The sequence below is a fragment of the Anopheles stephensi genome, chromosome 2, assembly GCF_013141755.1.
Source record: "Anopheles stephensi strain Indian chromosome 2, UCI_ANSTEP_V1.0, whole genome shotgun sequence".
NCBI lineage: Eukaryota > Metazoa > Arthropoda > Insecta > Diptera > Culicidae > Anopheles > Anopheles stephensi.
In genome coordinates this window covers 17,842,802-17,856,145 of record NC_050202.1, presented here as the reverse complement: position 1 = coordinate 17,856,145, position 13,344 = coordinate 17,842,802, and the positions used below count along the sequence as shown (strand labels likewise).

General features: G+C 40.2%; 1 protein-coding gene and 1 long non-coding RNA gene across 51 annotated transcripts in view; both read left to right on the top strand.

Moving 5' to 3' along the window:
• The window catches only part of LOC118507230 (microtubule-actin cross-linking factor 1), a 181,242-nt gene extending 168,439 nt beyond the window's left edge, over positions 1-12,803 (top strand). For 34 of the 50 annotated variants that reach the window (XM_036045456.1, XM_036045455.1, XM_036045454.1 and 31 more), the window contains 8 exons: positions 26-143; positions 1,950-2,015; positions 4,821-4,978; positions 8,258-8,412; positions 8,486-8,776; positions 9,100-9,159; positions 9,443-9,508; positions 10,084-12,803. In XM_036045456.1, the coding sequence (XP_035901349.1) occupies positions 26-143; positions 1,950-2,015; positions 4,821-4,978; positions 8,258-8,412; positions 8,486-8,776; positions 9,100-9,159; positions 9,443-9,508; positions 10,084-10,237 (1,068 nt within the window). In that variant the 3' untranslated portion in view covers positions 10,238-12,803. Of the gene's footprint in view, positions 1-25; positions 144-1,949; positions 2,016-4,820; positions 4,979-7,616; positions 7,793-8,257; positions 8,413-8,485; positions 8,777-9,099; positions 9,160-9,442; positions 9,509-10,083 lie in introns of all 50 variants that reach the window. The other 16 variants (XM_036045426.1, XM_036045445.1, XM_036045443.1 and 13 more) reach the window with 7 other exon arrangements.
• Positions 2,022-3,812, top strand: LOC118507344. The gene is made up of 2 exons (XR_004905627.1): positions 2,022-2,238; positions 2,820-3,812. It is a non-coding gene; the product is annotated as an uncharacterized LOC118507344 (long non-coding RNA).
• Positions 12,804-13,344: the final 541 nt, after the last annotated feature.

Here is a 13,344-nt window from a genome sequence, read left to right as displayed (position 1 = left end):
CTTCTTTACGCTTGCTCGACCACAGTTCGGTGACTCTCAGAAGCTTCGCCTGGTGCGTATTTTGAGAAGCACAGTCATGGTGCGCGTCGGCGGTGGATGGGTAGCGCTAGACGAGTTCCTGGTGAAGAACGATCCTTGCCGAGGTATGTACTGTGTTCTTTTGTCCATTCTCGTTTTTTCTACTATACGTTACGTTATCGTTCGTTAGGTTAGTGTTAAGGTGTAGCGATAGTAAGCTTAGTAAAAGATATAAATGGTATAAAAGGAAACCCGTTCCGAGGTATCTTTCCTTAGTGCCTCTTGATTTGCGCAAGCATAGGTAATTTAAAGCAAAACAAAACAACCGTTGAACTAGGTTAGCAACGTACTCCACATTCAAAAACCAGCTGCCAAACCATCACAATATTACTAGGGTCAGGTGGATGCTCTCACCTTGCGTTTTTAATGCTCCCCAGTCTAACGTTAATCCTGCCAAAACTGCTGCTAGGTGAACAGGTTCTTGTTTCTTTTTTTTAATACGGATTTAAACCTTCCAGCAAATTTGAAAATGGTGAATTGTTGTTATAACCGGTTGCGAGCGAGAGCGCTCTCGCCGTTTTATTAATTTCTGCCAGTCCATTATAACCCCCAATTTCAAATAGTTAAAACGTAAGAAGTGATAATTCTATTTACCAGCTCAGCGCAAGAAATATTAATTTTGGTTTAACGGGCAAAGTTTTAATACGGGAGCCACCTTAATATATTGCCACTAAGCGCGCATATCAACACTCAATCAAAGTACTGTGTACCCCGCGAAACTCCAACTACCAAACGAAGCTAATTTCTGTTTATTAACAATACCACCTCACCCTTTTCCCCGGATGATTTGAGAGCAAAGGTGTTCTTCAAAACTGCATGCCTGTTCTGTTCTATAACAATTTTTTTTTGCGAGAAACGCTTTTTCACTGCGAGCAATCTATATTTGCTCGTTGCAACTGGAGCTTCTTTGTGGAAGCTCGGTCAAATCTTTGTTTTTCTATTCCTTTCCTACCATAAAACAACTAAACAACAAACACTAGAACAAATGTTTGCTCACGTCACGTTTTAGAGGAGAGCTTTTATTTTATCTTCAAAAAACAACTACCACCTAACGAGTTCTAACGAGTTGCGATCGGTCTTAGAATGCTTCTCAGATTGCAAAGTGCTTGGTGTTTTGAACGGCTGGTAGAATCAAGATTCTTCAAGCATAATGCTTTACTCTGTGCTTTATCGGGGGGTTTTTTGTGTATGGAAAGTGCTTCCAGTGCTGCAAATCACATCCAAATACATGCTTTGCTGTGGAGCGCATTTCTGCTGATCGCACTGCGCAAAAGAAAAACCAAACCGCCCCTCGGGAAATTCTGCTTTTCCATTTTCATGCTCTCTCTCTCTCTCTCTGCGTTTGTGTCCGTTTTGTCCGCGTGTGTGTGTTGTGTGACGTGCCTTATCATGCTTCGCGTCTCCGTACGCCTGCTGCCGTGGTAATTCTAACAAACTAATCAACCAATTTCTTCCTTCTTCTTTCTTTCTTTTAACGCTAACAATAACCGATAATCGTTAACAAATACCTCCACCCCCCCTTCATAATCCGATTCTGTCGCATTTCGTATCCGTGTTCTGTGCATATATCTTCACATTCAAACATATCGTGTTACACATACAATCTACGATGTACATCGTGAACCACCACCACCACCATCATCATCATGATCGTCGTCATCAACATAATCATCACTACACTACACCACACACAAAATCGATCGCCAACTTTACTTTTTTTTTTTTTTGGGCCATTACATATCGTTCTGATATCCCTGTGGGAATGGGGAAAATCTTATCTTGCGGGGAAACCTTTTGTGAATCACAAACGCTGTACGCTGTTGAACGCAATTGATTTGGTGGCTTTTTCGTTACACATCTCCGTCACACAGTGGCCTTAGTCTTACCACTGCCGAATCCGAACGATCCGCGCCAGCACGAAGCCTGCTGTCCACTGTGTAAGCAACCGGAACTGCTAAGCCTTCGGCAGCTGCTGCTCTGGCAGAGGAAGAAATTTCAGTTCGCTGATCACGGTGCTGGGCCGCGTTACATTTTCCTCAACGAAAAGGGCCACTGAGGGAGGGGTGCCACCTCTCTAGTCCCGTTGGGGAAAGCGTTTTGTTTCTTCAATCCAATGTTGTGTGCCGGGCCGAGGACTTTTTTTACCATCAACTACTCTGTGTGTGTGTTTTTTTCTTCTTGTGAACGTGTTTTTTCTTATACGAACTTTTCTCTCTTGTTGTACCTTCGGTTAAACTTTTTCGGCTTTTATACAATTCTGATGTTATTCTTTTTTGTTGTTATCTTTGTTATCCGATAGTTTGTTTGTAAACATGAATGTTTTAACTGTTTTTTCTCTCTTAAATATTTGTTACGTTGTTTCAAAATTGTTCAAATAGCCTTTCTCGTTTTTGGTATCTTAGTTTGATTTCCTTTAACTTACCAGTTGTGAATGTCGTACTGAGAATGTTAAATAATGTGTTTCTTTTTTCTGTACATGAATGAATAAGATGATAAAGTACTGTAGCTCTTCTTAAAATAAAGTTGAGAACGTCGTATGCCTTTCGCTTAGTACAATGTTTGTATCCTGAATTATTTCGAATGGTATCTTTACTCCGTATCTTTGAACGGTTGATTTTCTATATTTAAACACAGTTTCACTTTAAATCCATACAAGTACCTTAAACAAACTTAAAGTTAACCCGTTTAAAATGCAATATCCGTACTTTTTGAATGTGTGTCGCACTGTCCTTCCTCTGCAGAACTGTCGAGCAACTCAACTTGCACACACACAAATTTCCCATACACGTGTTTGCGATATGCACATACCTTGCCATAGTTCACTGTTTCACTCCAAATCTGTTCATCTTTCGTACACTTTTTCACATTACACATTTTACAACGTCACACATTTGCATCGTTCAAATCAGCCTCAGCCCACTAAAACCAGCTTCTACTAACAGCCTTACGTGTCCCCGGACACCAGTTTTCCACACAATCGTTGCCATTGTGTTTTGTGTCGTAAGATTTCTTTACGTGGTGTTTTTTTATAACAAAATATATTAAGTTGAGCTAACGTTTATGTTTTTAGAAGCGCGTTTTTCATCGTATTTTGTTGTGTGATGTTTTGATTGCTTTATCATCTTGGTTTTGTTGTGTGTAGCTGTGTGTTGCTTACGTTTTGTTAGTTTTAGTTATATCTAGTTGTTTTAAGTTTGGTTTAGTTTTAAAGCTTTTGTACAGCACTTTTACGTTAAGATTATGCTTCGTTAGGCTTACTTTACTTTACTTAGAAATTATGTGCTTTTTTCACGATTTTTTTTTAAACTTTTCCGTCACGTCAATTTTAATTTTCCTTGTGATTTTTTTTCTTCGATTTAATGAAATACTTTTTTGTTGCTGCTGTGAGCTTTCTTCTTACCTTCTTACGTTCGCTTCGGCTCGTACACAAAATTGGAACACAAAAAGAGAAACAAATATGTTGTTACGCCGAGCGGATGCGCTCGACCGCGAAACCCGAACATGAAATTTCATCCATTCTTGCCATCGTGTGTTACGGCTAAGTAACATCACACCCTCTAGCGGCAAACTTTCGCACCACAGCACAGGTTTCGTTCGCATTCGATAGTGAACGTAAGAGATGTAAAGCAAAGGGACGAGTGGACAAACAAAACAACGAGCAAATCACATACTTGCACTTATCTGTTTCGTTTGGTCCTTCAATTGGGAAAGCACATAATTTTTCAAAAAAAAAACTGTAGTTTGGTTAAGATTTGGTTTGATTAGTTTTTATCTTTAATTTACGTATAAGTTTGGTTGGTTTTTTAATTGTGTGTCAATTTCGTATTTTTGTCAATTTTTTTTTTCGTACTAATTTAGTTCTAAGTGTTGTTTGATAGTTTAAGTTTGTTTGATTTTGTCATTTAGTATTACGTATTACATTTTATATTTGTTTGTTTGTTTTTTTTTTATTTCTTTCAATTGTTTTATTTTGTACTCAATATCCCCCCCTTGTTCCCTTACACAATGTACCATTCCCTGTTTCCCCATTGCTTTTTTATCTCGAAAATTTACCTGGTTTTCCTATTTATTTATTGCACACCGATTCGAATATCAATCATAACTACTATACATTACATTTATTTTTTTTTGTGTGGTGATGGATCACTTTTTTTCAACTGCTCATTGGTTTTTGGGTATTCGAAACAATTACTTCAAAATTTTACTTGTTTTTTTGTTTACATTTCCCTAACCTTTTTCTTTTCAAAATCTTTCACGAAATCGAAATTTCTTTTCTTCTTCTTCCTTATGTTTTCTTCTCTATACCAACCATTCATCCTTACCCACCAACACCAAAACAATATGGTTTTTTATATTACTTTCACATAATTCTTTATCCTTTCCCTGTTACGACTGATCGATTTTTGATCATGACCACACGAATTATCTTAATAATACTCGCTACTTTTACAACACCAAAAACGACTATCGAACACGAACAACGTGTGTGTGTGGTGTGCTGTGTTTCATCCTAATAACAACGTTTTAATTTCTAAAATCAACACACACACATTCACATAAATCATAACTTTAAAAACTGCTCCCTCCTTTCCCCTCAAAAACCCCATTCACCATTTCACGCATTATGCATATTAATTCACCTGCCTCGTAACAACCAAATGAACAATTGAATGCGATCAACAATTGGAAAATTGGACCCAAAAAAAAACCAAAAACACACATACGATCGCAAAATCGAACAGCCAAGGGACGCACAAACATCGAACTACGTGAGCAGTTCATACTGGCCGACGGTGTGTCGCAGTCGATGGCCGCCTTTAAGCCGCGTATGTCTGGCTCGGCCGGTTCCGGATCGAATCAAACCAGCTCGCCGATACCAACACAAGGTCCTATTGTGAAGGTAAATATTTCCCACTCTCTCTCTCTCTCTCTCTCTCTCTCTCTCTCTCTCTCTCGCTACCTCTCTCACTATCATATCCCTTTCACTGTCTCTCACATCCCATTACTCTATCCAAACGAGTCCCATCAAGGCTGTCCCTTGAAGTTGATGTTTGGGCCACTCCCTTTACTCTTATTATCACTCTCATTATCTCGTGGAAGATAAAACAGGACACAATTCCTATATATGTATCCTTGGATCAATCCTTTTCCTCCTAAATGTCCTTCGTACGTATGTAAGTGTGTTAGTGTATAGTTTTCCATTTTGCCTTACTTCCTTATCCTCCTTCAATCCACTGAACTTGAAAATGGGATGAAGATCCACGTCTCTCTTTTACCAACTTGGAAGAGGTCCTTGAAGACCTCTGCCTCTGTCTCTCTCTCTCTCTCTCTCTTCTAGTTGGATCTCTGTTCCGAACTCTGTTTTGTTTTCTGATCTCTCTTCTGAAATTTTAGTCGTTTTCCTTTCGGAAAAAAGGAGTACTCTATATCCTTTATTCCCTCAGATATGTTGTACATTATAGTTGATGTAGTTGAAGGGAGGCCCCCATTATAGAGCCGCAATAGAACCGCAATAGATCACGATCACTTGTGTGCAAAAATAGTGTAATATCTACTCGAACGCGACAGGCGGGGGTAGGCACGTTTAGAGTAACCTCTCTGTGCACTCTCTCAGGATACACTCGATCTCGAATTTTGGTGTGGGTTTTTTTGTTCCTGGTATTTTGCTCTCTACCTCTACCTCTACTTTGTATCATAGGGAATGCTGGAGACCCGCAGCTACCAATGGGTACCAGTGGGTTGTTATATTGGAGGGGGGCTGCGTCTAGTGTAAATATCAATATACTCTAACTGATGTAGCAAACGGATTTTGTACTCTTCTTTACCAAACGTGTCGTTTCCAAAATATGAGCCTTGCTCATCAACATCTCTAGATCTTCTTCTTCTTCCTTCTTTTTTGGCCTAACGACCTGCTTTTAAGGTCATGGCTGCCATTTTTCGGTTTACTAGACTTTTTGGATATCGCATGGTTGTGATAGTCAGTTCTTACTCCTTATGAGGGAATGACCCAGATGAGACTTGAACCACGGTCCTGGCGTGTGAAGACCGGCGCCGCTGGCGCATCTACCAACGGGGCCGTCCCAACGATCAGGATCCTTAAATATAGATGAGACTTCTAGAACTCTACCGTGGTTTTGATTACTCAAGCGATTTTGAAATGACTTGTCGACAGTTTGGATGGTTTTATGTAAGGATATGAGAATTATCCTTACTATTACCAGACAGAAGCAATTTAACCGATTCCCCCATCTTCGATCATCCGTTATTCCTTCCCCTAAGTTAAAGAACCTTCTCCAAAATCCTCCACTCCCATCAAACCAATCTTAAACCCAATGTCCGTCCCGGCAAGGTACGTATGTTCGAGCAACTATTCTGGTTGGATCGAGTTTGTGTACACACAAAATGGCTGTCTGTAGAGAATTGTTGTTGTGTTGATCGATGTGTTGAACGATAGTTTGAACTGTGATGTTTTTTTTTTTCTTTTATTTGATATATGATGTCTTGTGTTTTAGCCGTATGACATGGCTAAGAGAATGTGAGTGTGTGTTGCAAGTTTTAAGTTGTTGCTTGTTGCACAAGTGTGTATGTTTAGTATTTTCTCCTTCTTCAGATGAATGTGTTTTGTTTTTTGTCTTACTTTCTTGTTGTGTAGTTTGGCGAAAAACAGTCAGAACAGGATGTTTTGTACCCGCCCATTATCTTTCTCTCATTATTTGTCATGCGTGTGGTTTTCTATTTGATTTTTCATTTTTTGTTTTACGGTTTTTCTTGCATGTTTTTTCATCTACTTATAAGTTTGAGTGTTTGTCATGCATCGTTCATAGTTTTTTTTTTGAAAACATTTTTCTTTTGTTTCCTCATCTCTGGATTTCACCCCATCCTTGGCTCGGTATATATGTATGTGTATGTGTACTTCATTCCGCCGAGAAAATGGGGAGGGGCAACTCCCTTCCCATCTCGCAGTGTTTTCGTGGCTCAATTCTAACAACACACTGTGCGCATCTCGAGGAGTTTGATAACTGACTGATTGGCTGGCTGCATCCATCATCCCTTGCGTGTTGCGAGCTGTGGCTTCCCTTATCGATACAGATTTCGCAACATCGGAAATGCATTCTAGTCCTGCTACTTAAAAGCACCTCAAACGCTGCAGGCTGGCAAAAATGCAATTCAAAAAAGCACGAATTTTGTACAGTAATGTCCGCTCATCGTTACCTGCCTGCCTCTCTCTCTCTCTCTTTCTGTTCTACGGCGGCCCATACAAAAAGCCCAAGAGGACGAAAGATTTGGGTTGTTAATAAACAGAAACACTTCAACGAACAATGGCACACAAGCAAACCTGTGGCAGTGTTGCGCTGTACTTAAGATTTTGCCCCTACCAACAATCAAGAACAAAAAGTGAGAAGAATAGATCTAAACGTGTAGTAGGCAGGACCTTCTCTGAGGAGCGCGAGGCGCTAAGTACAGGGAACCAAAGCACTTCTTTGTGATCAAATTTTTTTACAATTTCGCCCAATCCACACCCGCCTTATTTTCCACAGCCGACGAACATTTGGCCGAACTGATGCCAATCTTTGAGCAGTTGCGGGCGCAGGGCAATCTGCCCTGCACCTACCCGTTGCACGTCACCTCCAGCGGGACTGCCTTTATTCGTGGCGGTTCCCGCTCCACTCCGCTCAGTCCGCATGCCCCCCACTGTCATCCCTCGACGCATTGGGTAAGTGAATCGTGTTTCTCCAGTTCCGTTCCAGTCTGCACATCGGTGTTCTGTGTGCGTGTGTGTGTGTGTTTTTTCCTTATCCCTTTTTGTTATTAAGAGTGTTTGTGTCTTCCGCGGTTTTACATCCTTCGGGGATTTTTTGTTCGTGGCGATTAATTAGCGCCATCTACATGTGAATCTGCATGCAAGTGATCTAGATTTAGCTGTGGTTTGTGCATTGAATAGGTGCAAACATCTGACAACTAGATGGCGCCACTATTTCGATGAAACATTTCTATCGGGTCTCTACTTCCAAAAAAAGAGAAGACGACAGCCTGTATGGGGAAATCCTCTCGTGTTTTTATTCTTCTTTCAATCATCCCTTATCGCGGCCATCCCACAGGAGAGAGTTTTTTTTTCATGTGAAGCATAAACTAATCTACTTTCTTCCACTTGTTACGTACGAATGGTAAACAAATGTAGGTACGCGAACGTTCGGCAAAGTCGATTTCCATGTCGCGTCCATCGCGCTCATCCCTGTCCGCTTCGACGCCGGATTCGCTGAGCGATAATGAAAGCGGAATCGGAACACCGGGTCGTTTCCAGACGCCCAGCCGCAAATCTTCAGTGCCAGTCAGGTAAGTTGATCGTCGCTAACCCTTCCTGTAGACTGGTTAACTAATTGTTGTCATCCCTATCGCTCCCTTGCAGTCGATCTCAGATGACACCGGGCGGATCGAGGGCCAACTCACGGCCCAGCTCACGACCGGCTAGCCGTGCTGGATCGAAACCACCGTCCCGGCACGGATCTACGCTGTCGCTGGACAGTACGGACGATGCAACGCCATCCCGCATTCCTACGCGTCGACTGACGCAAACATCGACACCGCGGCCATCACGCCTGTCGGTCGGATCCGTGTCCGGTCGTACGGGAACCACAACCACCACCAACGGTGTCTCATCGCGGACGGCTTCCGGAGCCGCATCGCCCGCGCCGACGAGGTAAACGATCGGTTCCTTCCAGCATTCCTTTCCTTTAATCGCTTTTACTGAGCCCATAGTGCATAAATACTTATACTTTATTCTTTCTTTTTCTCTCACACCAAAACAAAATGAAAATGCCTGCAAAAATAATTATTAATTATAAAACAAAAAAAAAAAAAAAAAACAAACCACTCACTCAATACAAATTAATACAAATGGTTCGGAAACTTTGCATCGTACAATGTTAACTTTATCTGCTCGATACTGCAACCTAATAACTGCAACGCTTGACAAAACCAAACACCGCCTAACCGCCTAACGGGCTGGGCTTCACGGAACAGAAACGGTGGCATGAGTCGCTCATCCAGTATACCAACACTAATAGGACTACCAAATAGCAGGTAAATATCGACGAATGGTGTGTGTGTGTAGGTTGCTTGGAAACGGGGTTTCCCTTGCACCCGCCTTAAAGCCCCACGTCCAAAGAGGGATTAATTGGGCACAATCACACGAATCGGATTGGCTATTGGAACCTTCGAAGACTTCTCCTACCTATTTTAATACTCTATTTACCTCTCTTCCTTTACCACACACGAATCTAACTAACTAACTGCGCGCGCTACTACTCTTATGCAAACTGCAAACTGATCAACCCGAAATGTGGCCACCTTATGTGATATTAAGCCAACCTCGCTCACGGATTCCCGTCCGTCAAGCTTCCAATGTATCGAACTCTTCATCAGCGACGGGGTAATTGTAACGAAAACTGTAGCATTTTTGTCTTAATCTGTTTAATCGCCTCCAGTTGGCTTACAGTCTTGCCAAAGGTGACTGGCAATAGCTGGAAGCGCTGTTTAGAATAGATTTTTTACTGTTGACCATTGTGTTAATGTCGGCTTGCCTGAACTGTTGCTTATAATTGTTTGAATTTTTTTTTTTCAATTTCTTTTATTTAAAATTGGCTTATTTTTACTCTTTTTTATACAAATAATGCATTTTTTGTATTTTTTTAAAATTATTTTGCTTAAATATTTTATTTAAAAAATGAAGCACTGTGTTTTGTATTGCAACTTAACATTTTTATCGGTTTTTTGACACATTTTTCTCTTAATTGGCACGATTTAACTGCACTTCTCTAACTGACGTTTGCTAAACTCTGCTGCACGCACTACCTTATGCTTACACCGTTTTGTTTTCCCACAAGCAGTTCCGTTTGTTTTACTGTGCGTTTGGTGTGTGTGTGTGTTTCGTTTCGTATTGGCCTTTACTTTCCACTGTTTCATTGTACTAATTGTTGCTCTTTACCTTCTACCACCGGTACACAGAAAAACCAGCGGTGCATCGACGCCTTCCGGTATGCAGACACCACGCCGCACCTCGGTAGAACCAGGTACGCCCGGCAGCACGATTGTCCGGCCCGAGAGCCGCAATTCGCGTGGCGCAACACCGAGCGAAAAGCGGGCACCGTTCCGGCTGTAAAATGTAAAGTTCTCGTGAGCGAGCCACACCAGTGCCAGAAAGTGTAGCAACCACCAGCGTATTAGTTTTCGCTATCCAAACGAGAAATAGAAAAAAAAAACGAAACGAAACATCTCTTCGAAAAGCGAAACACTAAACGAAACACTTTCGATAACATAAAACGATAAAAGAAGGATTAAGTATTTTCAAAAAGAGAACGGAAAGGGAAAACGACGTATGCAAAAACTCTAAAGAAGATTAAAAAGAGAGAGAGACAAAATGAGGTAAGAAAGGATTTAAAAAAAGTGCAACATTAAATCAGGAAAGCAGGAAAAAATAGATAAAGATTCTATTTCCAGTGAATGCAAGTAGAGCAAGAGTGAGAGGATAAAACAGATGAAAATAGTTCGATGAAACAACGATCATGTACTGTCGAGCAACTCGGTGTGAAAAAGGTAAAAATCGCCAGTTTTACCTCTTTTTCCCCCGTTCGTTTCCTTCTCTCACATGTGACGAAAAACAGCAGAAACGAAAGCACAACCAACATCCTTGTCTGCTTTCTATGCTTTACTTTTTTTTCTTCCTGTTTTTCCCGTTCCATTTTTTGTTATGTTATTAATTATAATAATTTACCATGAGTTGGTATTCCTTTTCTTTTGTTGTTGTTTTAGTTTATCTTTTCTTTTTTCCAAATTGATTTCTTTTCCGTTTCTTCTTAAACTATACATTATTCTTATACGAGTTATTTATTGTCCGCCCTTTATTTTTTTCTTTAAAACAACAAAGCTTTCCTTTTAAGCTATTTATCTCTTCCATATTTGTTTCCTTTTTTTTCCTTTATTTCTTTATTCGTAACTCGTTACGAATTAAATTGGGGTTTCTTTCGGGGTTTGGATGGGTTTTCGTAAGGGTTCCAGTAAAAGATCGCCAGCTTTTACCAACCTTCGCCAACCGATTTCCGATAAGGTAAACCCTTTTTTTCTATCACCACGACCAACCCAAACGTTATCTCTCAACGGTTTAAATGGTGGATGATTGAAAAAAAACAAGAAGAAGTATTCATGAGATGTTCTTTCGCCGGTAGCCTTTTGAAGATGTGTTGTTAAAAAGCAGTTGCGGGAAAAGGAAAAATCGCCAGTTTTTCTTTTCCTTCTCCTTTTCAACGGACCAAAAGGGGGCTACCGGGCGGGACACACATCTCGACGAGAGAGAGAGAGGAGGACTCTTCGCTGCGCTTTACCAAAACAAACAGAAAAAGTGTGCAGCAAGAGGAGAAGAAGTGTAAACGAAACTATCGTTTATATTCAAAAGAGAAAGAAGAAAAACACATTCACAACAGTTTATTTGTTTTCTATTTTCTTGTATGGTCCCCCCGTTGTTAATGTGTGAAATTATTTGTCCTGCCTTTTCTTTGCAATGGATTAAAAAGCGCTTTCAGCAAACGAAAAAAAAGTCATTTAGTATCTAAGCGAGAATTGAGAGAAGCGAGTTTAAGAAAAAGAGAGCAGAGCTAGGAAGCGCAGGAATTGATGATTTAAAAAAAAAAAGAGAATCACATCTAATAGCTGCTTCTTCGGCGGTCGTGTGTTCGAATATTATTTTGTTTCGCTTGTGTTTGTTTTTTTTTTTGTATTGTTTAGGGAAGAACAAAACAGTTTTAGTGTGTGATAAGAGAGGGAGAGAGAGACACGTTTGTTCTTCGACATGTTAATGTTTTCAGTTTACTTTATTTTTTTTTAAATTCTTTTAATGTACACACATTTCTACCACACGTGTATTGTTGTCATCTCTTGCGCTAATACAATAATATTCCTGCTAGACACTGAAACAAAACAAACAAACAAAAATCGGGGCTTAAAACAAAACCACACGAAATGCAAAACAAACACACATTCACACAGGAGTTTTATTGCCCACTGTAATTATTATAAATATAAAGTTACACTTACAATGAAGCGATGGAAGCATATTGAAAAGAAAGCGCGAGTCGTAGATAATCTCTTTAGTTTGCGGCAAATTGTTCAGTTAGATGAGTAGGGTTTTTTAATAAAAAAATCGAAAAAAGTTAGACAAAAAAAAAAGCCGGATGCGATAAGGTCCCCCTCCGACCGGGGATAATTAATTAACGATTAACTCTAGCTTACTTGGTAACTTGTAACTAATTAAAATAACAGCAGTTAAGGGAAATGATGAAGAAGGGAGAGAATGTGAGGGTGCGACGAGGTAGCTAGAGCAGTAACCGAGCTTCAACCGACTTCGGGTTTCGACTATTCCCCCCCTGTGTCCTAAGGCGTGTATTAAGAAGCGAAAGGGTGTGGTGTGAACAACGCCAGCGCATTTTTTAACCACTTTTCGTTTGCCAAACACCATACATACAGCAATTTACAGTACGAAATGAAGGAAATAGAATCATCGCTTTAATGCTAGCAAATACAGAAATTTATTCGAAAATTTAAAAGAAAACGTCAGCCAGGCAAAGGTAGCCAGGAACCCGGAAGGTGAAGTAGAAAGTGGAGAAGAACGAAGAATGTAAGACAAACTGTTCTAAAAAAAATTAATAAAGACGAAACAACAGTTATTAATCAAACCCTTTTGTGTGTTTATTTGAATATTATATTTTGTTATGAAAGAAAATTTCAAAAAAAAATCACTATATTTGGTTATGTTTTCGTTTGTGTCACATAAAATTAAGTATTAAAGGTTTTTTAATTGAATTTTTCGTATTAATATTTCTACCACGACGTTAATTTTGATCACAAAAAAAATTCTCAATTTTTAAAAAGAAAATAAAATAAAATAATATTAAAATTTTAAATAAATAATTCAATTAAAATCGAAGCAACCATCGCCTAACTACCGTCGGTGAGCTCCTTCGAGTGAGCCTGAGCGTAACGCGCCTTCTCACAGTGAGGTGAGAAAACTTGCTCACTCACTCACTCACTCGCCGCGATCGCCGGCCTGCGGCGACAAAAACCGTCCGAAAAGTACCAGTTTTCAATACTCTTCAACAGGAGAGCATCCATGCAGGAGGTGTAGCACTAAGCCACTAGGCCGACCGTGCAGGAAGGAACGAGCAGTCGCTTTCTCTCTCATGCGACCCATGCGCCACTACCGGCGATCGCTCGCGT